The sequence below is a fragment of the Neurospora tetraspora genome (genome assembly GCF_033439725.1).
Source record: "Neurospora tetraspora strain CBS 560.94 chromosome Unknown B0H65scaffold_2, whole genome shotgun sequence".
NCBI classification, from domain to species: Eukaryota; Fungi; Ascomycota; class Sordariomycetes; order Sordariales; family Sordariaceae; genus Neurospora; species Neurospora tetraspora.
The window spans coordinates 5,901,755-5,927,008 of record NW_026944384.1 but is presented as its reverse complement, the minus strand read 5'-3'; the positions used below and the strand labels follow the sequence as shown (position 1 = coordinate 5,927,008).

Below are 25,254 nucleotides of genomic sequence, written 5' to 3'. Positions count from 1 at the left end.
GGCATATTCCACACAATTTGATGTCATTCGTTTTCGATGGTACATCTGAAGACGATTCCAAGCTATTCAAGCTATTAGCCTCCGCATCCTTGCGCAGGGATGACAAAGCACCGCTTTACCCGACAGCGGCTACGCTAGAAACGTTTGAAAATCGCGAGGATATGAAAGCACTTCGCGCACAGCGTCGTCACTTCCGGGAAGAGCTCAAACTCTCTGCAGACAATAGAGAGGTAAAGCAACTTACCGCAAAAATTGGAGATCTACGGACGGTATTGTCAAACTTGGCTGTCAAGCAGGCTCGAGAAAACTACTTCGCTGAAGTTGATTCCCTTAGGGCTCGTGGCCTGTCAACCGAAGATATGCCAGCCCCCCCTCCAAATCCTTTCAGATGCTCCTTCGGTCCCAGTTTACCTGCAGCAACAATCATTGGTCGATACTTGAACCCCAAAGATCCGGTTTCCGACACCGCTACGAAAATGGTTTTTCCAAATTCGACCGACAGTGGTTCTGACCAAACTACCCAAAAGCGGCTTGCAGTATCGGAAATGCTTTTTGCGTATCTGAATGATAGGTACGGAGAAGTAGAAGGGATTGCTCAGGAAATGGAGCAACCAGCCTCCGAACATATGAAAGCAGCTTCCACGCTCTCTACATGTCTTCTCTGCCTACAAAGCTTCACTCGTTGACGTAACCTCAGTAGACACCATCGGAGCGTCCATTTCACAGCAACGACCTTTGAACCTTTCTCATGCCCTGAATGTCAGCGGCAAGGAAAGGAGGAGTATAGAATTGAGAGGGCATCGGAGTGGAGTAACCATGTCGAAAGAGTACATGGTTTCATCAATACTCCGGTTCTCTTCACTAAGTCAATCGTCAAACCCAAACCAATGGCTACAACTACCAAGTCGAAATCCGCTCCTTGTCTAAGATGCGGCCAATTGTTCTATGCCGGAAACAGTTTGTCAAGGCATATGAATAAGTATCACAGAATCGTAGAGTGTCACACGGACATTGCCCACAGTCCAGGGGTTAGGGTCACAAGGCTCAGCAGAGCCTCAACGCCTGGCATTAGCCTCGAGATGCCCGGTGGCATCCGGCCGCAACACTCACCTCGGTCGGACCCTCGGTCGGACCCTCGGCCGGACCCGCGGCCGGACCCGCGGCCGGACCCTCGGCCACTGGCACTGCTTACCCGAACCCCTCTCGATACCATCGGGCTAGCGAGCCAACCATCAAACTGCCGAAGACGCTGATGAAACACCATGAGACAATCCCCAGTCATCCCAGAAGCAACCCCAGCCAACCAAGCAAGAAGCAGGGCACCCAGATGAAGGACAGCGCCAGAAGGAAGATGGAGAATGGATGAAGGCATTCAGAAGATCCACATGTATGCTGGCTGCTAGATAGATGCCTTAAAGCCTCAGGCGACAAGGCTTGATACGTACCTCAAGTACGTACCGTTTCCCTTTGGCATAAGAAGGCCTTGAAGCCACAGCCTTCCCCTGGAGGTTGAGAGGATCAACAAGGCCTTCGAGACCAAAGTAGTTTATTAGCTGAATTGAACTACTGTTCCAAGCCCAGAACACTGCCCTTGTCACATAGAGCCATTCGATTGTCCAAAATGTAAGGGAGAAGGGGAGAATATCCAGATTAATGACCTCGCTTCGTGGCTTACACATACGTCGGATGTTCACGGTTGTAATGGGCAAACAGGAGTGGTTATTGATAAGGAATGCCTACCAAAACAGGGACAGAAGAAAAGGAAAAGAGAAAACATAGTGGAGGAAGCAATAAAACGTAGTAAATTAGAATCCTAAGTATATAGAATACAAACAAGAATGCTATCTCCGTCTCTCCCACCGAGATATCTCCTCCTGGAACCACGATGCCAGATCTCGCTCTCCACAAGCGTGCTCTGATCCAAAGCATAATCGACTGTAGACTAAAGGTGACATGGATCCAAAAGATGACGACTCAGCAGAAATAGTCGGCTGTACTGCCCGCGCAATCCCCGCATCCGATCAAACCTGCTTCACTTCGGAACTACAACGGCACCACCAAACGGCAATCCCGCTTTGTTGGGGCGGCCTCACGCCACAAATAGGTTGACTCGGGGATTCGCGACAGTGCGATGTTCACGTTGAAGAATCTTCTTGTAGCTCGCTACCTTCGCCCTTCTCAAAAGAACTAGAACTGGAAGTGATATACACTATTGCGTCATAGACTCATATTCCATTGGTACCGCAGCGCGGTGAAATGTTACGTGTACTTGGCAGACGTCTCAACCCATCAACACGGCGACGGTCCCGGTTGGCAACCGGCCTTTCGAGAGAGCAGATGGTTTTCCCGAGGATGGACCCTCCAAGAGCTCATTGCCCCAACGATCGTCGAATTCTTCTCTAAAGAGGGCCAGCGCCTGGGAGATAAGGAGTCTCTGGAACAAGAAATCCACGATATAACCGGAATTCCACGAAAAGCCTTCCAAGGTGTCCCTCTATCTGATTTCAGCGTCGCCGAACGTATGCGATGGATCGAGAAGCGTGACACAAAATACGAGGAAGACAAGATGTACTCTCTATTCGGCATCTTCGATGTGCATATGCCGGTTCTCTACGGCGAAGGAAGGCAGAAAGCATTGAAGCGGCTGCAGGACAAGGTTCACGAGGATTACCTCTGTCTGGCAAAATTGTGGCCCATAGACCCGCGTGAACCGCACGTCGAAAAGGAGCGGATCGAGCTGGCGAAGGGTAGTCTGCCAGCTGATGCTTACCGCTGGGTCTTCGACAACCCCCACTTCAACCGATGGCGCCAGCTGCAGGAGAGTCGCCTGCTCTGGATCAAGGGACTTCCAGGCACAGGCAAGACCGTATTGCTATGCGGTATCATTAACGAGCTAGAGCGGCGTGTTATCGCTGACGGCGGCAACTTGGCGTATTTCTTCTGCCAAGCTACCAACTCGCGCATCAATAACGCAATTGCCGTACTACGAGGCTTAATCTACCTACTTGCCCACCGGCAACCACGCCTGCTCTCACATCTACCGGAGAACACATACCCTTCCGATGACGCAATGGCATGGATCGTCCTGTCTAAGGTTTTATGCGAGATGCTAGAAGACCCGAACTTGAAGGTCACCTATCTGGCGATTGATGCTCTGGACGAATGTGTGAGAGGCCAACCGCAGCTTCTCAAGTTGATCGTCCAGATATCATCTGTGTCTGCTCGTGTCAAGTGGCTTGTATCTAGTCGCAACTGGGTGCAGATCGAAGAACAATTGGCGATCGTCGCGCAGCAGTCCAGACTCAGCCTCGAGCTTGACGATGACACGATCAAGATCTGGGATCCCGCGTTAGGGCAACCTAGCGATGACACGGCCCACGACCGTGATGGGGCCCTTACTCCCACTAGCGCAGTAGGATTGGTAGCGTATAGCCATGATATTAGCCCAATAATACGACCTAGTCCTTTCCTCCAACGCCCTCCAATTGGCCCAAAGAGAGGCAACTGAAACTATGATAGGCTTTCGATTGTCGAGGTGAGGCGTAAAAGTAGATAAAGAATGGCATGCCTCCAATGCACGACCTGTCTGCCTCCATTCGACCCAGGTCTCCGAACAACCGAAACAGCTCCTTGGACTCGCGCTGTTGCGTAAGAACTGGGCAAAAGGGCCTTTAACCTTTGCATAGACCTCTTCCGACTTCCAAGGGGCTAAAAGCCTTGTTGTTTGTTGTCAATCCCATCACGCAGGCTGCGTCGGCGCGTGGAGGCATGCTCTTAGCTCGTCTTTTGCGCGGCGGTGGGCCTCACGAAGGTGAGATCACGATCGAATCTCGACGAAACCGGTCGCGCCCATGCTGTAGGCCTCACGATGAATGCCTCTGGCAAAATGAGCTAGAGATGAAGTACTCGGTCCAGGGTTTTGACGTTGTCCATCGTATAAAAACTTTCGAAGAGCGCGGCTTCTTCGACTCCGACGACGTACACCACGCCGTATCGACCTAGTTCAAATCAACAGCGCACCAGAACACTTCAGTCTTTCTTTGTGACTGCACTTACCTGGGATCTTCCTTACCCATCCTTCCCAAGCATCGACAACATGTCAACTGACGACCTCCCCTCAAACATCGTACCTCTGGAATCAGGTCTCAACCTCCGATTCTACGAGGCCGTTCTCTTCCTTTATTGCCTGAAGGAAGTCAAGTACAAGGCGGAGAGCGTCAAGGAGCCCGATCTCGAGTCCGATAGTGGGAGATCCTCGAGGGATAGTTTTCGATGCTTCGTCAACAAGCTCGGCCAGATATGCGACAACGGTTCGAAAGGCAAGACTGTTACAGCATTCGCTGTCCTGCAGCCTGGCCAGATTCAATATCGATTTGCATCCAACCAGCGGACTAGCGAGGAGCTTGAAGATGTCAAGACCTATATCGCCAACATTCTTGGGTTCTTGGGCAGCGCTGCTGACGACCAATTGAACGGGGTGTTCGGTACGGTTCTCGAAAGGATCCTGGCGTTCAATCGACCTGCCATCGAGAAGTACGTCGATAATTTATTTCAAGTAACGGATTTCTGTGCGGGGGTCTGTGAAAAGGGGGATACTGCAGAAGGTAAGGGTGCCCACTGCTATTTCCCAACAAATTTGTCCTAACTAATCGTCTTCTTTTATCCAGCTCGAGAAGCTGCTCGTCATATCAATTCTCTTAAGAAGCTTTGCGCATCAGCACAAGAAGAAGAGCCGAGTCTGGAGAGCTGTAAGTAAACAGCAGTGACTTGCTCTTGTACCCTATTAAACGTGCAGGTACTAACCATTGTCGCAGTCGTAAGCCAAACACGGGAACTCCTGGATACCATAGGCCAGCTTCACAACTCCTTCTTCGAAGGCTTCATACGCGACAAGGCCCAAGCAGACAGGGACCCCGCTAACAAGACACCCTGGAGCGAGTTGCGGCACGCCTTTGGCCGTCTTCACTCCTATACCATTGCCGTCAAGGTGCTCATCTCCATGCGACGTCGGCGCCGGGAGCTGTTTGAAGACTTCGAGGTCGTAGCTGTCCCATCCAGTGTTCGATCTGGCTGCCCGAACGTCCGTCGTGCCGTTGACGGCATCTTGAAACGGTTTCCAGAGAAAATGAAAATGGCCGAAGTATACAATGCCAATCTCCCGGAAGAGCAGCAGAAGGCCATGACAGACAAAATCAAGGCATACGGGACAGGAAGTAAGGGCAAGTTTAGGCCGTACGTGCATGCCGAATTGCTGCTGTTGGACTCAATTCTCACTGAGGAACAGCGCGAGGGTGTAACACTGCGCTTCTTCGGTGAGGCAGACTATGATCGCTATATTGGTTGCAGCAAGCCCACTTGTCGGCTGTGCAAGCTGTATATTGATAGTCATCCGAGCGGAGTGGAATTCCGGGGTGGTCATGGGAACATCTACCATGCGTGGCGCGCACCGGATATCTATAACGAAGACGGTGTCAATGTCGCTGAAGCAATAAGGACAAGGCAGGATATCCATAATAAGATGTTGGAGACACTGAGGCAGACGATTAAGAGGTGGATTACTGGTCATGTGGCCGAGAGGAAGCACCACGATTCCAACTCGAGCCCAACAAGCTACATCGGAGCGGGAAGCTCGACTTCTTACAACCCACACCTCGCAGCACAGGCTTTTCCCGATAGCATGGACAGCATCTCGACGAGGGGGGCGATGGATGACTCGGATGATATGGCGACTGCATTCGGAAGGATGTCGATTGCCGGTGATAGTGGTCGGTCTTCGTCTTCGCCATCAATCAGCAGAAGCTCGCAGGAAACGACTCCCGTGCCGGAGCGTAACGTCGGTTCCCCTTTTGCATCGTCTGGCGACCTGAAGCCTTCGATCAACAGAAGACAGCGCCCTCTGATCATCGAGGACGAGGAGTAAGAGGTCAGATTGGGCGTGAGATTGGGCCGCTAGAGAAGGTTTGAGTCCAGAGGCGGTGATGGAACATGGGCGTGGGCTTTCGTTGGTGTTGGATGCTGAATCGGGTTTGTCTGCAATCTCCTTAGGCTGTCAGCTCATTTGTTACATGTACTGTCGTTTAACACTGTCTTTTTTTTCGAAGCTAGGAACGCACTTACTTGTTGCTGCTTTGCGTTTGAATCAGGTCCAGATTGGTCAGCGGTGTGACAATGGTTTTGCGATCGTCAAGGGTTTGGGTTGAAAGAGCATTGGAATGGAAGAGTGGAACCTTCCTTCTGGCCGTAGAGATTTCCAGCGTTATCGCACCCTCCAGTCCAGCTTGCTTTCCTTAGAAAGGCGTGTGCTGCTCTTTCCATCTTTGAGAAAGCCCAAGGCTACGCTAGTAAACTCCATATGCCCTTTCCGTTCACACACATTGGACGTACCCGCACCTACCTAAGTGAGTAGTCGTTACCTACCTATGTGCCTATTCCCATCACCACATCCACCAATATCAGGTCAGAAATCGATTGGATGTTACGGATTCCGTCACAAGAAAGGTATGGTGGGCGCTAATGGTTGCGGCATCCTGAGGTGATAACGGTTCCTTCTTTGCGGCTTAACCCGGTCAGCAGGCAGCAGGAGAGCCCGCCTCGATCACGCTCCTACCTAGGAACACGACATAAAACGTGGCAGGAGCAACAGCCCCCGCGTCATGAACCTTTCCCAGGTCGAGCAGGCAAAGCAGGCAAAGCAGGCAAAGCAGGCAAAGCAGGCGAGCAGGCGAGCAGGCTGACGACGAAAGACCCCTCCCGGCCCTCTCGTCGCCCCTTGCAGTGCGCACCCCTACTCTTTCCCAATTATGCTTCGATCTCGATGTTCCCTTGTACCGCCCGTCCCTTCAATTGACCTCCTCGCTTGCGCCCAGTTCGACCTCACATCAGATCAATCATCCTCTGGTCCGTGTATTCCGGGAACATGTGTGCATTGAACCTTCCTCTCCGTTTGCAATCTCCTTTGCACGTCTTCAACATCCCTCATCAACCCATTCACATCAAAGACATCACCAGGAAATTGAGATACCACCTCAAACGAAGGTCAACTTTATGCTTGACCTATCGGAAACCAAAGCGATCGGACGCTGTGCGGTCCTTTCACCCTTTTTTCGGCCACTATCCTATCTCCAACACTGCTGCCTTGATTCTCACCATTCATCTCACATTCTGTGCACTCGAGAGACGGGATAAAACAAAAACTTTATGCCGTATTCAACTCCAACTCTAGTATCTATGAATGCAAGAAATGACTAACAGAACAGGTATTGCGCAAACAACTAACTGAGTGCTGTCCATATATGCATATTTACTTGAATAAGAGCTCCGTGTATCTGACCTGTGTAATCCCTTGACTTTCCGATGTCATCTTTGTGTGCCTCTTTCCGTTATTAACAGTTCAAAGTGTACCTCCCTATCCAACTCAACCAGCTTTCCAAGCAAAACCAGAATGCAGATTTCCTATTATCCGAATTGGCCACCAGCACCAAAAAGATTGCTGTAAAAATCCGGAAGCAATACTAAAGCGCAGTCGATGTAAATGTAACATCTAACAAATCTCAGGACAATACCGCCCCAATACCCGTCAAAGCTCGATGCAGTCCCCAAACCCATAACCCGACGCGAAAGAGGCAGAAAACGCTCCAAGTCCTGACGACCACGACACCTCTCTCACGCCCTATTCTAGGGCAGGGTAAAAACCAAACCCAGCACCTCAGGCCTGCGGTGATCGTCCCGTTGCCCGGCGTGAATTGTCACAGGCTCTGGATGCCCCTGGTTTCCCATATCCTCTTGTTGGTTAGGCGATTTCCCGTCAGGCAGGCTCCGAACAGGCCAGAGCCGGCTCATTGGTGTCAGGGGTTGATGCTTGATGGTACCACAACGTCGACCTCAGATTCGTTGCGTCTCTTTGGGATCCGGGACTGGTTGCCTGTGTTCGTGGTTGTTGTTTTTACCACTGTGTGATGCCTCATTGTCGTCAAGCTCGGAACTGGCTTCGTTTGAAGAAGAAACATATGCACCTCCCTCCTTGTTCGACTCCTTTGACACCTCCCCCTCGTTCATCCATAACTCTTCCACCGTATCTTTCTGAAAGAGGGCATGTTCGGTAGGCCAAGCCTGCTTTCTCTCAGAGATCTAAATAAAACAAATCCAGCCAAGACGTCGACCCGAGTGTCACGCCGTTCCTCTCTTAGGCATTAGTAAAATCTAAATAATCCCATTCCTCCCATTCCTCCCCTGCCTCCTCTTCCTCCTCTTCCTTACTGTACGTAGTCCTAAACGGTCTTTTTTATCCTTAGATTATATCTCCCTACTAAGTAATCTGCAAGGGCGCTAGTATGGATAAGTCGAAGGCAAAGCTAAGATACCATCTATGACAGAAGATTTAAGGTGAGGAGGAGAAAAGAGGAAGAGAACTAGATACATGCGTGTAGACCCGAATAAATACTCTGGTCGCTGTCCTCTAATCCCTTCACCCGCATTCCATTCTCCTGCATTCCATTCACCTGCATTCCATTCACCTGCATTCCGTTCATTTCGACGCCCTTTCTGGTCATGGCCGGACCGGCACCGTCACAACGTCTACCCTACGGCCCCCAACTACTCCGGCTACTAATCTTATTAATATAGAGACGTCCGCTAGTATAGACGATACTACTACCAGCTTACCCGTACAACTCTAGGACTATACCTACAATAAATTTAAAAGAGAAGAGGCCGAATTGGTAAGTGTCACGGCGTAACCAGGGATGGGTACGATGTGCAAAGACTGTACTACCCTAATGGCTAACTTGGACTGAAGACAATAAGTTGAAGAAGGAAGGAAACTTCCAAAAGGGAAGGCTCAGTGGGGAGGACTGGGTTTTATACCCTGAACTCTGGGAGGGAGCCAGGCCAAGCCCTGAACCTGAACCATCTGAAACAAACCCGTGAATGGAAGCCACCCTCAATGGGATCTGTGCACGTGAAAGACCCTTGACGGTCCCAGCCGTCACACGGATGTTATTTTAGACTCAAATGCTTAAGTGTTAAAATCGAACTGGTCTGGGTCAGATATTAGGGGCTTGGCAAACCTGCAATGTCGGCCCTACCGGCAATAATAAACGCCGCTGGTATTCATCATGTTAAGGTGACTTTTTATTTGAAATCGTCTGAGCAAATATCATAGTTTGAAGTTGTGATACGCGGATTGGCCTTTGTGTGACGGCCGACGCGATACGGAACTACGTGCGGTTCGAAACAACTATATAAGACCACTTGAGTACCGAATCTTCCAGCTTCGGTTACTTGTATCCTTTTGTGGAAACACGGGCCTAATAGTGTAGTGGTTTTTAGCCGCCGTGACACTTTGGGCTTCGCGTGTAGTATTAGCGTTCCTTGACATTGCTAGAGTAACAGACGACAGGTTTCATCTGCCTAGTTCCTCATACATGCCCTTCCATCGTGATTAATTTGTCGTATAGATCATCAAACCATGATCCTTTGTGACGAACGGCAGTCTGATCTGCCTAAATAAGATAGCTGAAGGTAAGAACTATCAGTGTCGTTCGGTGAAGCCAAAAGGTTCACAACAAGTATGTTCGTAATACTAGTCTCGGTGATAATGATCAATTGACTACTGTCGAACTATCTGACGATCTGCGTTCTCCAGTCGTCCTTTATAGTCTGTCATTGTGAGTCGTTCCGTCCATAGGCTCACGGCATCGTGAGCCCGTGTCAGGCCCGGCTCACCCGGCCGTGAGTCCTTCCGGCCACTGGCTCACTTGGTCGTGAGCTGGTCCGGCCGGCGGCTCATCCGTCCGTGAGCTATCCCGGCTAGCGGCTCATTACCATGAGCCGTTCGCCGAGTTGTCTCATTCCACGTGACCCTTGCTCCTGTTGGTCCTTATCTAAGTGTGGCTATCTATTGGTCCGAGGGGTTGGTTTGTAACAATACCCCTAGTCCACACTACTCCCCACCTATATGCCGCTCTCAACGTAACTTGCCCGCCCTTCAACTTGCCAAACTCGTTATCTCCTTCGTATTCACACCATGTTTTCGCCGGATCGGAATCCACTACCAGTCGCTCATCGAGCTCGAATTCGTACCCCGAGCGTATCATGTGCTTATACCGTACTGAACATTTACTCGCCGCCGGGTTCCATTTTCCCTTTTCGTATGCCGCTGGGTTCACCGGATAGCATGACCGTAACATCTATAACCAAGTAGGGATGTTACTACCCGCTCGACACACTTTCTCATGGCGGTAGGGTTGCCACAGCAGCGCTCTCGGCAAGTCGCGGAGCTATAAACCGGCGAGGGTACCGATCAGAAGGGAAGAGGAGGGAGCGAATTCGTTTCGCGATGCCGGCTAACGCAAAAGAGCGGTCGAGTTCCTTGGTTAGAGAAAGGAAGGAGTACTCTTCCACACAACGCAGGAAAAAGTCGTGCAGAAGCCGGCTATCCTTCATCATCTGTGCCCGGCGTGAACCAGAAGTAAGATTAGAAAACAACACCTTCTTGGGTATAGTCCCAGACGTCAAAGACGACCCCGGCTCAAAAGTCGACGACCTCGACAGCGGCAGCTGCGGACTCAACAGTCCCGAACTAATCTCAACATCCCCTCCACCTCTGCCGTTACCACTCCCCGTCCCCTGTGCCCCCCAACTAGCAGTAGCGTTATTATTCAAATTCCGCACACTCAACATATATGCCCTCTCAATCCCCCCACACTCACAAAAACACCCACTCCTACACTCCCACAACACCTCGCTACTCCCAAAATGCAGGGTCCTCCTACTCAACAATCGCTCCTGAAACACCCACGCCCTACTCAAAATCGGCTCCTTTAGTGTGCGAAAATACTCCACCTCCCCAAATAACGTCTCATGACTCCTGTCGTGTCCAATCCGCGCATACACCGGTATCTATATCCCTTCCCCACCCCCTTCTTCCAAAGGCAGAGGCAACGTCCCAATCTCAACCGTATCCATCGGCGCCGTCAAACTCGTGCTCCTCCCCGTAACAGAAAGTTTCAGATCCCGAAACCCCTGTCCGTGAAACCGTCGTCTGAACAGAGACACTGAGGCGTCCCGCTGCGCGGTAATTGCTACGTTTAAAGTGGCGTGGACGAAACGCGATGACCCGACCCGACGAGGTAGCACAATGGCGTGATACAACGACGAGGCGATGCGGCGACGCGACAACGCTCAACGACTCAACGAAACAATGAGATGACGAGGGCCAAGCGGATTCTAAGCGCGATAACCTGAAGATAAACAAAGACGAACAACACGCTTGGATCCCAGTGGGAAGTCTTGCGCTCACTGAGAGCGCGACGCGTCGTTTCTGAAGAGCCTCAGAATGACTTCCTGCACGCCCCTAGCGACGTGCTGCCGCAAGATGTCCATCTTCCTCCTGCAACAAAAAGTCTTGGCGACGGAGGCATTCTTTTCACTAGGAAATACGACCGCCCCCCCCCCCCCCCGGACAGCCAGGAAGATTCCGCCACGTCTTCCGGTGAGCTGCCCAGCTACAATTCTGCCCCCTCCGGCCCTGAGGACTCCGACAGCCCTACCCAAACTCAGCCCCCAGTAGATGAGGCTGATAGAGCTGATGAGGATATGATAGAGGTCCAGCTTAGCGACCATTCGTCCTCTGACTTTGCGGTCCGCCGCTCCAGCCGCCACAAAACGCCCTCTAAGAGGGCCGCTGGCCTATGAATAGATACCCGACCCCCTCTCGTGACGGCTTGAACAATCTAGATAAGTCTAGGTTGCGTGTCTTTCAAGCCAACGTAGTACGAATACGAGATACACACGAGATTGCCCTACAAATCGCTAGTGAAATTGGAGCGGATGTAATTATAATCCAGGAACCACGCGCGTAGTTCTACGATGCCCGTTTTGGTATCCCCGGACACCCTCTCTACGCCCTCTATACCCCAATTCACACTTGGACAGAGGAAGCAGCCACCCACCCACGCGTAGCCACCTACGTTCGTAAGGATATGGCAGCCGGGGGGTTTACTCTCGGGTCTACAAGGGATCTTCTATGGGTAAAGACGCAAGGAATCACCTTCATTAATATCTATCGACGATCCGACGACGTTTCCGCCCTTGAAACTCTTCAGAATTGGCAACCAACAGCAAGGACACTCCTCGCTGGCGACTTCAATGCTAAACACCACACCTGGCAACCTGGCGCAGAGACGTCAGAATGCGCCACGCGTATTGTTAACTACGTTGTAGAGCACGACCTCGATTTACTAACGGTGCCCAGCATTCCTACTCATATAATCGTGGCAATACTATCGACCTCACCCTTTCGAATATTCCCCTTTGCTCAACAAGGGTCGCTCCGGAATTGGACTGCGGTTCTGATCACCAGGTTTGTATCACGGACATCCCTACCCAGCTGGTAAAGCCTCCCCGCCGTCGGCTAGTCCTTCGGGAAGACCTAGAGGCTATTAAGCTTTATGCTGAAAACGTCTCTTTTCTTATGGGTTTGGTTCCGCTCCTTCCCGCAGGCGAAGAAGCCCCGGAGAGGCTTGACGAACTCGCTGAGGCCCTCTGTAACGTTCTTACAGAGGCCCTCCAAATCTCTTGCAGGCCCTCGAGACCTGAGAGGAACGCAAAGTGGTGGAATAAGACGTGTGCGCAGGCATCTAGAATATTCCGCAACTATCGGCACAACAACCCGAATCCCATCCCCCAACGGGTAGAAGCGCTTCGATAGGAGTATAAGAGGGTAGTCAGAGAAGCAAAGCAGTTGTTTTTCGACAACCTTATTACTAAAGCGCAAAACGACAAGGATATTTATCGGATCGTGGCGTGGCACAAGCCCCGCGACCGAATGGAGGCCCCCCGCTAGTCATCAACGGGCAGACCGTTATTGAGCTAGAGGCCAAGGCGGAGGCCCTCCGTACGGCCCTGCTAGAAAGGAATAGCGAAGACGAAGACCTCGAAACCGGCTGGACACCTACGGTACCACGCCGTCGCCTACCCTGGTCGTCCGTCGTCTACGCGGACGAAGTCTACAAAACCCTTTGCGGTACTGGCAATACGTCCCCTGGCGCCGACGGCATTACGGTCCGTATGTTGAAGGCATCCTGGGAATCTATTAAAGACTCTGTCCAGCAGCTCTATCAAGGCTGCGTCGCTACCGGCTACTACCCCCAAGTCTTCCGACAGGCGGAAGTGGTTATGATACCGAAACCTGGGAAAGACCAAACAACGGCCAAGGGATGGCGGCCCGTCTCACTCCTATCTTGCCTTATGAAAGGCATTGAACGCCTTATTGGTAGGCGGATCGCTTGGACGGCTATTTCTAACGGGGTCTTAAATCCCCAGCAGGCTGGTGCCCTCCCAAGGCGTTCGGCTGTCGACATTGTGGAAGCTTTGGTTCACGATATCGAAGCTATACTCGATAAGGGACTCGTTGCTGCACTAGTAGCTGTGGATGTTAAAGGTGCCTTTGATGCCGTCCTAGTGAATAGGCTAGTCTTACGTTTGCGGGAGCAAGGGTAGCCAGACTGCGTGGTCCGCTGGGTTGAGTCTTTTATGACGGACCGCATGGCCTACGTTCGATACCCAGGGGTGACTACTCCTATGCGTCGCCTTAGATGCGGGCTCCCCCAGGGCTCACCAGCTTCGCCAATCATCTACCTGCTCTACACAGAGCCAGTACATCGCCTCGGGGAGAGCGAAGCGTAGCATTTTGGATATGCAGACGACTGTACAGTCCTTATTACTGGCTCTTCGAACGAGGAGGTTGCAGGGAAGGCCCAACGAGAGTTGGACGCCATGGTCCGATGGGGAGTAGACAACGCTGTCGATTTTTCCCCGGATAAGACAGAAATTCAGTTTTTCTCCAGGAAAAGACTAACCGCGCCTTTCCCGACTATTACGCACGGAGGAGTCGAGGTGTCTACACAGCCGGCAATGCGTTGGCTGGGGATTTGGCTTCATAGCAAGCTGAACTGGAAGCACCACATTGAGGCTCCATGGTGAAGGCTATGAAGGCCGTCGTCCTGCTAAAGGCCCTCTTTGGCTCTGAAATTTGGTGGCCAGGCCATAAGAAGCACGCCCTTCACCGCAAACAAGGGGATTTCCCGCTTGTTAACAACGGACTGGCGGACCACGTCCGTAAAGTCCAGACGGCGGTTAACATTGCCATCCGCGCCAGCTTACCGGTGTGGAGAACGGCCCGCCTTGCTATTCTCTACCGCGAAGCTAGCCTGCCCTCCGCCCCCCTTCTTCTAGAAGCGGTCCGCCGGCGGCACGCCGTACGCCTCCTCGCCTTAGATCCCGCCCACCCGCTTGTCCTGCGTCTTTCGGAATCTCGAGTCACGCCGCACGGCCTGCCTCGCCGCCCTACAACGCTACAGACGGCTGCCCAATTCGCCTTGTCTTTCCCGCGGCCGATTCTACAGCCGCCCGTTTATAACGGAGACACTCACAAGGATCCAGCGCCCACGTCTAAGGATAGGGCTGCCAAGGATTTCAAAGAATGGCTTCTCTGGCTAGATCCCTCGGATATCGTCGTTTACACCGACGGCTCTATGTGTGACGAACGGCAGTCTGATCTGCCTAAATGAGATAGCTGAAGGTAGTAAACTATCAGAGTCGTTCGGTGAAGCCAAAAGGTTCACAACAAGTATGTTCGTAATACTAGTCTCGGTGATAATGATCAATTGGCAACTGTCGAACTATCTGACAATCTGAGTTCTCCAGTCGCCCCTTTATACTCCTGCGGGACCCTCATTGTTCTTCCGCCTTGAGTACGTATCGTGATGTTGGCTCACTGGGAGTCGTGGCTCACCGTGAGCACTGGCTCACCGTGAGCCACTCGCATCGGTGAGCCCCTTTGTGCCCTTCTGCGCCAACCTTGGCTCCGAGGATTACACTGTCTATCTACAGGCGGGGCTTGTCGGGTCCCAAGGGCTTGGGCCGCCCCTTTGTCTCTTAAGTTCGTAACACCCCCTTACCCTCTCCATCCCCGCTCTGAGAATTCAGATCGAGGGTCCCGTAGTTGCCATACAAAAACTCCTTCCCGAAAGATCTTGGCATACTAATCCTTTGTCCCTAGTGTTTCCGCAGCCGGCCGGCCCGAAGATCGCCAAACTAGCTGCAAGTAAGGCCAAGAGCCAGCTATAAGTATAAGTCTTAAGATTAATCTACTATATACTAATTTTTAGCCTTCGCCTTAGCGCGACACTTTGTCGAGATTCTAGAACATGACGTCTTCTATAACACTGAATAAAGTCGGTTGGAATTGCAGAAGATCGAGGCAGCGATGAAACTGAGGTGTATTAGTAGAAAAAGACCTACCAGAATTTCATTTGGTGCAATGTGACGAACGGCAGTCTGATCTGCCTAAGTAGGATAGCTGAAGGTTGATACTATCAGAAGACGTTCGGTGAAGCCAAAAGGTTCACAACAAGTATGCAATACTGGTCTCGGTGATAATGATCAATTGACTACTGTCGAACTATTTGACAATCTGAGTTCTCCAGTCGTCCTTTTATACTCTGTGCCTGTTCCTGACTCCTATGTCCCAAGTGTCCATTTGTGGTGATGGCTCACCGGTGAGCCTGTGCATCGAGTGAGCCCGTGCATGATTGTAAGCATGCCTATGCGCCCTCCTGGTCAATCTGGTTTCTGAGGGTTACACTGGTCTCCTTGGGCGGGGCTGTCGGGTTTCGATGGCTTGGGCGGCCCCCGTGTCGCTTAAGTTCGTAACAGCCAGTCAAGCGACTTTCCACACCCTGTCACGGAGTGCCCGAAAGGGTGGTGAAGACCGAAAAGCAAGCAGAGCGACCGAGGGATGTGAGAGATGATAGCTCTCTTGCTGTTGGCTCTGACATGCAGGCAGTTGAAAGCCGCGAATGGAATTATTATAAATCGGCCTTTTCCCCCGGCTCTATGTCCCGGCGTCCTTCCCACCTCCCCAACCCTCACAATTAATGGCTGATGGTTCCTGGCTTACCGGAACTGGGTACTGATAGGGAAAATACACGATTTGCAAGCATTTCGGCCGTACTTAAGCGAGAATAGATGGATGGCGCAATGTATCGCACCAATGGTCGTATGGTCACATATGCAACACCTCATATGTTTAGCATTTTGATTGCGCTTCGACAACTTGATGACTTTGAAGAGATTAAGGACCGCATCAGTGATCAGCATTCGTAAATGCTGATGCGCCTTACAAGTGGCATAATGCCACCTTAGTCCCCCGCTTCAACCTCCAGGCTCCCAACAGCGGCGGAAAGGATGTCGCCGACTCGGGCGACCTGCTGGCCCTCCTGACCTTTAATATTGCGTACGACACCGGCGTCGTCCCTTGGGAGGGGCATCGCGTAAACTTGTCCGGGTGCTACCTCGGCCTTGCCTTCACGGGGGCGCGGACGGCCGAGTTTGTTGACGGCGAGAAGAAGAGCCCCAAGGACAAGTGTTTAGAGGAGCTTTTCGGCCGAAATGCCATCGTAGGGTCCTCCGGCGACAAAGACAAAGACGCTGCTCTAGATGAGAGTTCTAGCGTGCTTGAACAGATACTTTCGCAAGAGATAGTTGGCCGCGGACGGCCTAAGTGCCTCTGTTACGAAGATATTTTGCTGATGGTCGTGCGCCACCCGGAAACCGGCGAAGACGTCCTGGCTATGTTAATCAAGTCCATTCATCATAAGGGGGCAGACAACAAGCCCAAACCGTAGGTAATCCCCGATTCTCGTCAATGAATTTGGATTTAATGTTTTGCTATCTGTGAAAGCGTGATCCTACAAGTGATAAGACAACAAGACTAGAAGCCACAAATCAAAGTAATATTAAGTGTAAGGAGGAAAAGAAAGCTGTCAAACGAGGGCATCACGGTTCTGGACATATGTCAGAACTGCCACTCGTTCCCGCCTTCCCTTTCCGTACGGTCTTATCGATAAGAACATGAACCTCATTCCATCCGATGTGTTATGGTGACCTGTCCAGCCATGCCATGACAATTCCCGTCAAGAACGGAGGAATTATGGTGAGTGTCGAGCCGACGCTGAAAGGTTCAATATAATTGGGCAGATTACAAGACGAATTGACCGTTCTGAAGTTGCGTCTCTGGTGGGGTTCGCTCCAGATCCCACACGATCCACGCTGCAAGACGTCCACCACAACTTAGTGAACAAGAATAATAGAGACACCGATTCTTCACATGCGACTGGCCTGCCAACCTGTTTCAGTCGTCAGAATCTATCCCGACAAAGAACTCTCGGCAACGAACAAGACAAGAGTGTTACGATCCAATCAGAGATCACCTATGTAAGCTAGATCAGATAGACCAATCAGGTTGGACCCGAAGGGAGGACCCGAAGCTCCGGGTCCATGGCTCGGGTCCCCGGGGACCCGAGATGAATGTTCGGGTCCACGGGTCCAGTATATCGGGTCCATGAAGGCCGGTATATAAAGACGGCCTTCCCAGGCCTCTTTACATACTGGCTCTTCAGCAAGCAATAGCTTTCACAATCGATCAGTACCTTTTGGCTACTGCTACCGTTATTCTTATTATCCCAGCGATATACTCCTGTGCTTGTAACGGTTCGTCACAAAGAGGAGACCGGCCGGTTCTCTTTATCGCAACATTCCACTAAAAGAAACACCGTCCACTTTAAGGAAATGAGGATCAACATCATGACATCCAAGCAAGTGCTCTCCTAGTTCGCTCCCACATCGGGGATGATATTCTCGTTGATCAACAAGCGCGAGTACCCCGGCTTCATGGCCGCCTTAACGTTTTCCAGGATGGGAATGCACTGCTTATCCGGCCAGTCGTGGAGGACGGAGTGCATGTAATACGCGCGGGCTCCTATGATCTAGCTTCAAGGATATCAGTCCTCCAGCTCACCAAGCCGAGTCATATCAACAACTTAGATGAACACTCCAACAGGGACAACCATCGCAAGACATCTAAACGCCCTGAAACAGAACCCATATTTCTGTCGACAACCCCAGATTTCCAATCGTCTCACCTCATCCTGGCACCGCCTTTTCCACTTTCTCAACCACCACCACCACCACCATGGAAAGGGAAGCGGTCAACCCCCGTCCGCATGACCGTTCCTGCTTCGGTTGTATCCACCAGGTCAAAATGTCTATATATAAACATCTCATCCCATCTCCGTCACCTTCCACAGCTACGGCCTCTCTAACCATCTCACCATCTCAACAACATCGACAGCCAAAATGAGCGCCTTCCTCGGTCTAGTCCCCCAATATCCGAGTCCAACCCTGGAACCACCACCACCCTACGGCAGCACATCCTCTCAACTCCGACCCCTCCGCCACCGCCGCCCTGCTTCTTCTCTCCCCAGCACTTACACCCCCTACCCGCCAGACGCACCATGTCTGCCCAACCGCACCATGGTCCAGGGATTCGAGTGGTACTGCCCTCCGGATTTCCAACACTGGCGGCGCCTGACGAAAATCATTCCCACGCTCGCCCAACTCGGCATCACCCAGATCTGGATCCCACCCGCTTGCAAAGCCAGCTGGAAGACCGGCAACGGGTACGACATCTACGACCTCTACGACCTAGGGGAGTTCGAACAAAAGGGCTCTCGCAAGACGAAATGGGGCGGAAAGGAAGAACTCCAGCAACTAGTCGCCGTCGGAGCCCAATACGGCGTCTCCGTCCTCTTCGACGCCGTGCTCAACCACAAAGCCGCCGCGGACTTTAAGGAGCCGGTCCTCGCTCGACGAGTGGACCCCAAGGACCGAAGGGTGGTGTTAGACAAAAAGCCTTCGGAGATCGAAGCCTGGACCGGCTATGATTTTCCGGGAAGACAGGAGACATACTCCCCGCTCCGCTGGTCGGCGCGACACTACAAGGGCATCGACTACGACGACCTGCGCAAGGCGAACGCGATCTGGAAGTTTGAAGGCAAAGAGTGGTCAGAGGACGTAGACGAAGAAAACGGAAACTACGATTACCTCATGTTCGCAGACATCGACCACCAGCACTCCGAAGTGAAGCGGGATCTTTTCCACTGGACATGGTGGCTCAAATCGGAACTGCCCCAACTCGGCGGGTTACGGTTAGACGCCATAAAACACTACTCCTATTCCTTCGTCCGCGAACTGTTGGGGCACATCGACCGCCACGTCTCTCCCGGCCCACCCGGCAGTCCAGAGACTTGGTTCATAGTAGGCGAATACTGGCGCGAAGATTCCGAGTTCTTAGCTCGCTACATCGAATTCATGCACCACCGCCTCTCGCTCTTCGACGTGCAGTTGGTCTCCAACTTCTTCCGCATCTCTTTAGCCTCCGAACACCTCCAATCCTCTACCACCGGTGGCGGTGCTCCAGGAATCACCTACGGCAGCCCCGACACCGACCTCCGTCTCCTTTTCGACGACACCTTATGCGTCTGGAAACCGCACAATACCATCTCCTTCGTCGTAAACCACGACACGCAAAAGGGTCAATCGCTGGAAACCCCCATAGCGCCCTTTTTCATGCTCCTCGCCTATTCCTTGATCCTCCTCCGCGCCAACGCCGGTATTCCCTGCGTATTCTGGTCTGATCTCTACGGTTCCTTCGGCGTCACCTCCACTTCCACCCCCTCGTCCGAAGACGCCGCCTCGCCCCAAGATACGCCCCTACCGAACCCACAACACTGGAAGCCACCAATGTGTGGCGGGCAAGTACTGCCGAAGTTGATGCTGGCGAGGCGGTTGTGGGCGTACGGGACGCAGCACGATTACTTTGATTATCCGCATTGCGTTGGGTTTACGAGGACGGGACATTATAGTCAGTCGGGGGGCGCGGGAGTGGCGTGCGTGATGGCAAATTGGTGGGAGCATGCTAGTAAGAGGATGTATGTGAGCGTGGAACATGCGGGCGAGGTGTGGACGGATTTGCTCAAGTTTGCCCCGGGCGAGGTGGTGATTGATGAGGAAGGATGGGGAGTGTTTCCGGTGGCGGCGAGGAGTGTGGCTGTTTGGGTTAGTAGGGAGGCTGAAGGGCGGGAGGGGGTTGATGCGTTTGAACTGTAAGTTGTATTAGCACTATATGGTTTGAGTGATGATGATGCTACTGCGGTGATAGGGACACCGACGTTTACGGTTTCAACAAGAGACAGCAGGAACAGGCGTATGAGAGTCAGAGGGGACCGGCGGTGGAGGAGGAGCCGGAGGATTGGATGGTTGCTGCGAGGGGAGCAGCGGCCGAGTACTTGGCCATGACAGGATCTGATTAGACGTAGGTGGAGAGGCGACTGGACGTTGATGCCCTAGCGGTGTGATGTCTAGGCCAGTCTAGAGACGACGGCGGTGATGAACAGGCACTGGCTGCCATATAGAGAAGTATCACCAGTGCATCATACGAAACATAGTCATAATGTAATGCTCATTACCAATACTGCAGGAGCTTTCCAGCGTGCAAACGTCACTAGGATTACAGTACCAGCCCAGTCATCCTCGGACAATTCCAGATCATCAACGAGGTCCCCGTGTCCATGTTTCTCGTCTCGTCCCATTGTTCACCGCATAAACATCAAGGCTTCCCCGTATCTCTCATCTCCCATATCCAGTTTTCCTCATTAATTCCTAAAGCTGATCAAGCATCCCTCCAACACCCACTCCTGACATCACCACTGATACACTGCGTGGTACAATCCAAGCCCACCCTGGTATCTTGCACCTTCCCGTATACATACTCTCCCACCACGCACCTGTCCAGCACCTTCTTGCCTATCTCGACGAAATACTTGGGCAGGTCTTCAACAATGCTGCTCACATGGGCGGAAAATCTGCGTCAAGGGGATGCCAAAGTGATGCAACATTGCTTCTGAGTCGACGGAACAGAAAGACAGACTAAACGGGGGCCGTAGGGCAGGAAGGGGACTTGGCGGGGCGGCTGGTCGGGCTGATTAACGGTGGGTGTGGAGGGGGAGGTGAACGTGGAGGTAGAGGCAGTGGCAGTGGCAGTGGCGGTTAGGATGTTGGTCAAGGTGATGGTTAAGGTGACGGTGACTGTGGGAACGGAGGAGCCAGGAGCCTTGTGACGGTCGTCTGTGGTCTTATCTGAGGGGTTACCAGCACCCAGATAAACTCCTCCGAGAATGTTCTCAATCAGCACCGTGCAAAGGTCGGCCGAAGCGGGGTAGTCGTAGCTGTTGGAGCATCGAACGTTGCCGGGACTGGGTGAGCAGGCTCCTATGGGAGCGGCGGCGCGGTTGAGAGAAAAGTGGGCGGGGTCATCGGCGTACCTGTTGAAGTCATTGTCAGTATGGATCTTCAGTTGCCTTGAGGAAGTGCAGCACGAATGGATGGTAGAGAGGGAGGGAGTTTGGGGAGGGGAGGGGAGAGGAGAGGGTGGAGGCGACTCACTAGAAGACAGTACCCAGATATGAGCCCTCTTCGTGGTCATCACGGTTTTTGGGGACCTCAGTGTGGAAGAGCTCGAGGATCCGGAGGCCATCGGGGACCGAGACATCGTAGGGAGGGTTATCAATCAGATTGGTAGTCTTCGTGTTCCTGATGACATGTCGGATTGTGGAGGCGCCAGGAAGAGCGGAAACGCCGGGGAGGTCATGAAGACCCAACCAACCAAAGATGACTGAGAGTGCCTGGATGGTGAGCATCTTGTTGGTTGCGATATTGATGATGATTGTAACGATATTGAAAGGACTGATATTTGGTACTCTAGTGTTGTTGTTGTTGGGTTGAGATGTCTCCAGCCTAGATGAGTGCCGTGGCTTCCACTTCCCGGTGCTGTGGTCGGGACGGCGGGACTCACTTGCCTAACCCGAGACTTGAAAAGAAAACTCATATGATCAGGCGGTTTCATCCATGATAATTTCTTCGCTTTCCGTTACAGAAATGGCAAGTACTGTCGTCAAATTCTCTTCAGCAATTAAAAGCCAGGGAAAGAGCAGATGGGCTTCGACCTTTTTGGGTTGCCAAGTAAAGATGGAAAGAACAAAGGCCGGTCACTGCCGCACCTTGGGTCAATCATCCTCGCATGCCCGTGTGTCGCAGCTGCACAGCCCACTGCTCGAAAGTTCGTCTTACCTATTTCTCCCCGCTGTTATTCTCAAATGAATGAGTAGAAGCGGTAGATCGGTAAGTTTACACGCAGTAAGGCTGTCTAAATTGGCCGCAAACGGCCGGCAAGTGTAATTTGGTAATCTGCGGGTCGTCGTTGTCGGGAAAGAATATCAGGATGGTGATGGCATGAGCACCGTACATGTAACTTGGGAAACGGGGAAGGGGAAGGGGCTTGCGTTGTAAGTGCCCAAATAGGAAAGATGAAGCTATCGTCAATGCTTGGCACTGCGGATACCTTGTACATTCAATCATCCCGCTGTATTTTGGGTGGTTTTCCTGTACGACTAGCTTGCGAAGCTAGCATAACTGAATAAAGTCAAAGTCAATTTTCCGCCACCTGACACAACCTCAATACCCTCTGCGCCTTGATTTGGGTAGATTAGTCCCGACAACGACGTGACCCCTTCATCGTCCACGAACGTCTCAACCGAGTTCTGGTCTACATAAATCGCCAGTTTGACCCGGCTCCCACCAGAAGGATTCGTTGCAGTCCGTACCGCGTCCCAAACTGTCCTCGGTCCCGACGCCAACGTATCCGAATCGGATCCGTCAGAACCTCTAGCCAAAAATACTTGGGAATCGGAAAAGTCATAACCGATTGTTGTGTTTGAAGTTCCATCGGATTTGATGCGGAAGTAAACTTTGTCACCATCATCACCATCGGCCTTGGTAACTGTTGCTCGAATGACATACGCACCTCCGGCGAGATTAGAAGGAAGCGATGCCGTCGCCGGGTCTGTTGTGATGGTCGTCCCGGTAACCGAGACAGGGCTTGCAAATCTAGCCGCATACCCTGCAAGTGGAATGCTGACAAGGGTGGGAGTGCCGTTAATCGTGCGGTATTTGACCTCGCGTACTAAACTCATCTGCCCTTCGAAGCCGCCGTAATAAGGCAACGTCGGTGCATACTCCCAATTATTCATCCAGCCAATGGCATAACGGCTGCCATATTTGTTGTTTGGGTTCTCCCAGCTGACCGTGGCGTAAAAGTCGGGACCTTCATCCATCCACCGATAGCTGGTCGTGGCTGTGAAACGGGTCCCGTCCCATGTTCCAGCCCAGTAGGCCGTACCTGTCGTCTTTCTATTCAGATACCCATTGGCGCCGACAGCAAGAAGCCAGACCCGTGACGCCGGGTTGCCGTCAAGATCAATCTGATATACATCTGGGCACTCGAGTGTACCCAGATCCACACCAGGAGGATAGAATCCTGAGACATAGGTCCAACTTTTGAGATTTGCTGACGTATAGAACCCAATTTTGTCTCCTTCTGCCACCGCCGCGACCCAATGCCCTGCTGTGTCATCCCAGAAGATTTTAGGGTCTCGAAAGGCTGGTTTGGCGCTTGGATTGGGGTTTGGCATTACGGGATTACAATCGTAGGCGGTGAATGTGTATCCGGCGTCGTTGGAATAGAAAAGGGACTGCTGTTGCACACCGTCTTGCATCTGAGTGAGGACAGTGACGACAGCGTTCTGCCCAAAGCCGGCTGAATTGGCTGTATCAATCACGGAGCTGCCAGTTTCGATGTCACCCAAGATGGCGCCCCCGGGAGGGTTAGGTTGGTACTTGCGGATCGCCACACCCCGAGAAGTCCACTGCACCATGTCACTACTAGTGACATGGTACCATTCTGTTCCGCCCGAACCGGGATTGGATTTGTCCCAGTTAGAGTTCCAGAGGTAATAGAGATGCCATTCGCCTCCTTGAAAGAACGGGCGTTGGGGGTCACTCATCCATTTCGTCGCAGGAGTAAGATGGTAGCTGGGTCGCGTCTGGCCGGCAACGAGGGGAACCACTGTGGCTAGCAGGGAGAATGATAAGAGTAAAAAACACTGAAACAAGGGCTTCTTGAACCTTGGTATAGAGGAGGGAAAACTCGACATTGGGAGAAAAATAATCAGAAAGATTCTTGAGGAGGGAAGCAGCCGTGGAGTCGAGTATGGAAGGAAAGAAGATGAAGAACTTACAAGGACAAGCCTTTACTTTTATAACCAGTTACACTTTTACAGGCCTCCCTGTGCCGCTGGCTTCGATAGGGATTTGCAAGATCATCGCGTACATGGGTACCGGCCATGGACTGCCGGTTCAAGCGCTATATTACTAGAGCCGTCTGATGTAGAGTCCCTAGAAGAAAAAAAGACCTCATGCTACAGCTACCCTAGGCACATGATAATAAGGTGATTATGGGGTATTCGAAAATCTGGGGTCTATGTGCGGAGGCATCATTGGTGCGAAGTAAGCGAGGTGGCTGCTACCGTCGAGGGTCAAGGTTGTCTCCTGGGAGTTGCTTATTGCGCTTACAACCTTGGCATGCACCACCTCGCTCCCAGTAACGGCGGCCGTGGCCCGGGAGTGCTGCCGGGACTTAACTTTTCCCAGCCGTCAGCGCAACGACAGATCGAAGTATGCCTTTGTGAATAGCAAACGTAAACTCAAGTGATTTGAAGCAATTAGACTGGAAATGATCTACTATGGAAGAAAGAAAGAAGGAAAGAAGCAAATGAATTCGTCGCGAGCTCCCTTAAATCGAGGTACCTGGATGTGATGCCTGCCGGGATGGCGCGCTTACCTAATTGTCTATGCATAGGCGCTCACGTCCACGACCCCGCGCCAGAGTCCAGACCTTCTAAACTGTTCCTGCCCGCGTTGACAACAACATGGCCACGACATCATCGTGCTCTTTGAAGTCAACAGAAACAGCAATTGACTTCCCCAAGGCCGTGGTAATCGAGGCTCCCGTCGTACATTCTCCGGGGCACCGCATTCAGCAACCGGTATCCGAAAATCTCCGGCGCACCCCGGCCCTCCCTCAATGGCCCGAATGCCCGAACGAGTCCAGTCTGCGGTGCTGTTCGCACTCACACCCTGACTGACATGCACTAACAGAAAGACATGCTGTGCTGTTAGGCCTACTCACTAAATTGTCCGCTGAAACCTACACAAGTAGCGTGCATCAAACCGCTGTTAGTGTAAAGAAATATTTTGCCCAGGCCAACAACCAAAACTCACTTGCACGCTAACATCGCTTCTGAACGGTCGCTCGAGGTCTGCAAGTTCCGATCCCAACACCAGCAATTCTGTGAGATTGTTCTTTCCTGACAACCTGACTGCTGCGGGTGCTGCTCTTTGAGGCAGTCGCAGTTGGTTGACACTACCAATTTTTCTGTTTTCCAGGCAGACGCATTT

At 52.1% G+C, this 25,254-nt stretch overlaps 8 protein-coding genes across 8 annotated transcripts; 5 read left to right on the top strand and 3 right to left on the bottom strand.

Moving 5' to 3' along the window:
• The first annotated feature begins 371 nt into the window (after positions 1–371).
• B0H65DRAFT_459438 (uncharacterized protein) lies at positions 372–1,824 on the top strand. Its single transcript, XM_062826459.1, is given in 5 exon segments — positions 372–556; positions 572–681; positions 727–810; positions 829–957; positions 1,603–1,824. 5 exon segments carry the CDS (start codon positions 477–479, stop codon positions 1,815–1,817), a joined length of 618 nt encoding a protein of 205 aa, XP_062685202.1. The 5' UTR covers positions 372–476; the 3' UTR covers positions 1,818–1,824.
• Positions 1,825–1,885: 61 nt separating this feature from the next.
• On the top strand, positions 1,886–3,508 carry B0H65DRAFT_587099 (NACHT domain-containing protein; the record flags this gene model as incomplete). Its single annotated transcript, XM_062830963.1, has 2 exons — positions 1,886–1,937; positions 2,277–3,508. The coding sequence occupies 2 exons, from the start codon at positions 1,886–1,888 to the stop codon at positions 3,506–3,508; spliced, it is 1,284 nt and encodes a 427-aa protein (XP_062685201.1).
• A 294-nt stretch (positions 3,509–3,802) lies between these two features.
• On the top strand, positions 3,803–6,066 carry B0H65DRAFT_139232 (uncharacterized protein). The gene is made up of 3 exons (XM_062820905.1): positions 3,803–4,604; positions 4,668–4,748; positions 4,815–6,066. The coding sequence occupies exons 1-3, from the start codon at positions 4,097–4,099 to the stop codon at positions 5,918–5,920; spliced, it is 1,695 nt and encodes a 564-aa protein (XP_062685200.1). The 5' UTR covers positions 3,803–4,096; the 3' UTR covers positions 5,921–6,066.
• A 3,482-nt stretch (positions 6,067–9,548) lies between these two features.
• On the bottom strand, positions 9,549–10,669 carry B0H65DRAFT_459436 (uncharacterized protein). Its single transcript, XM_062826458.1, has one exon. It carries the CDS (start codon positions 10,185–10,187, stop codon positions 9,882–9,884), a length of 306 nt encoding a protein of 101 aa, XP_062685199.1. The 5' UTR covers positions 10,188–10,669; the 3' UTR covers positions 9,549–9,881.
• Positions 10,670–16,041: 5,372 nt separating this feature from the next.
• Positions 16,042–16,794, top strand: B0H65DRAFT_537915 (uncharacterized protein; the record flags this gene model as incomplete). Its single annotated transcript, XM_062829080.1, has 2 exons — positions 16,042–16,163; positions 16,238–16,794. The coding sequence occupies 2 exons, from the start codon at positions 16,042–16,044 to the stop codon at positions 16,686–16,688; spliced, it is 573 nt and encodes a 190-aa protein (XP_062685198.1). The 3' UTR covers positions 16,689–16,794.
• An 875-nt stretch (positions 16,795–17,669) lies between these two features.
• On the bottom strand, positions 17,670–17,912 carry B0H65DRAFT_546902 (uncharacterized protein; the record flags this gene model as incomplete). The annotated part of the gene is made up of 2 exons (XM_062829474.1): positions 17,670–17,828; positions 17,907–17,912. 2 exons carry the CDS (start codon positions 17,910–17,912, stop codon positions 17,670–17,672), a joined length of 165 nt encoding a protein of 54 aa, XP_062685197.1.
• A 4-nt stretch (positions 17,913–17,916) lies between these two features.
• Positions 17,917–20,352, top strand: B0H65DRAFT_459425 (glycoside hydrolase superfamily). Its single transcript, XM_062826457.1, is given in 3 exon segments — positions 17,917–19,298; positions 19,314–20,006; positions 20,063–20,352. The coding sequence occupies 3 exon segments, from the start codon at positions 18,199–18,201 to the stop codon at positions 20,211–20,213; spliced, it is 1,944 nt and encodes a 647-aa protein (XP_062685196.1). The 5' UTR covers positions 17,917–18,198; the 3' UTR covers positions 20,214–20,352.
• Positions 20,353–22,100: 1,748 nt separating this feature from the next.
• B0H65DRAFT_459421 (glycosyl hydrolase) lies at positions 22,101–24,383 on the bottom strand. Its single transcript, XM_062826456.1, has one exon. It carries the CDS (start codon positions 23,949–23,951, stop codon positions 22,350–22,352), a length of 1,602 nt encoding a protein of 533 aa, XP_062685195.1. The 5' UTR covers positions 23,952–24,383; the 3' UTR covers positions 22,101–22,349.
• Between the last annotated feature and the right edge of the window lie 871 nt (positions 24,384–25,254).

Coding starts and splice junctions, on each gene's coding strand:
- B0H65DRAFT_459438 (XM_062826459.1), top strand. CDS start 477: ATGGTTTTTCCAAATTCGACCGACAGTGGTTCTGACCAAACTACCCAA. Junction 682..726: donor CTGCCTACAAAGCTTCACTC/GTTGACGTAACC, acceptor TCCATTTCACAG/CAACGACCTTTGAACCTTTC. Junction 958..1,602: donor ATTGTTCTATGCCGGAAACA/GTTTGTCAAGGC, acceptor CTTGTCACATAG/AGCCATTCGATTGTCCAAAA.
- B0H65DRAFT_139232 (XM_062820905.1), top strand. CDS start 4,097: ATGTCAACTGACGACCTCCCCTCAAACATCGTACCTCTGGAATCAGGT. Junction 4,605..4,667: donor AAAGGGGGATACTGCAGAAG/GTAAGGGTGCCC, acceptor TCTTTTATCCAG/CTCGAGAAGCTGCTCGTCAT. Junction 4,749..4,814: donor AGAGCCGAGTCTGGAGAGCT/GTAAGTAAACAG, acceptor CCATTGTCGCAG/TCGTAAGCCAAACACGGGAA.
- B0H65DRAFT_459436 (XM_062826458.1), bottom strand. CDS start 10,187: ATGTTACGGTCATGCTATCCGGTGAACCCAGCGGCATACGAAAAGGGA.
- B0H65DRAFT_459425 (XM_062826457.1), top strand. CDS start 18,199: ATGAGCGCCTTCCTCGGTCTAGTCCCCCAATATCCGAGTCCAACCCTG. Junction 20,007..20,062: donor GGGGTTGATGCGTTTGAACT/GTAAGTTGTATT, acceptor CTGCGGTGATAG/GGACACCGACGTTTACGGTT.
- B0H65DRAFT_459421 (XM_062826456.1), bottom strand. CDS start 23,951: ATGTCGAGTTTTCCCTCCTCTATACCAAGGTTCAAGAAGCCCTTGTTT.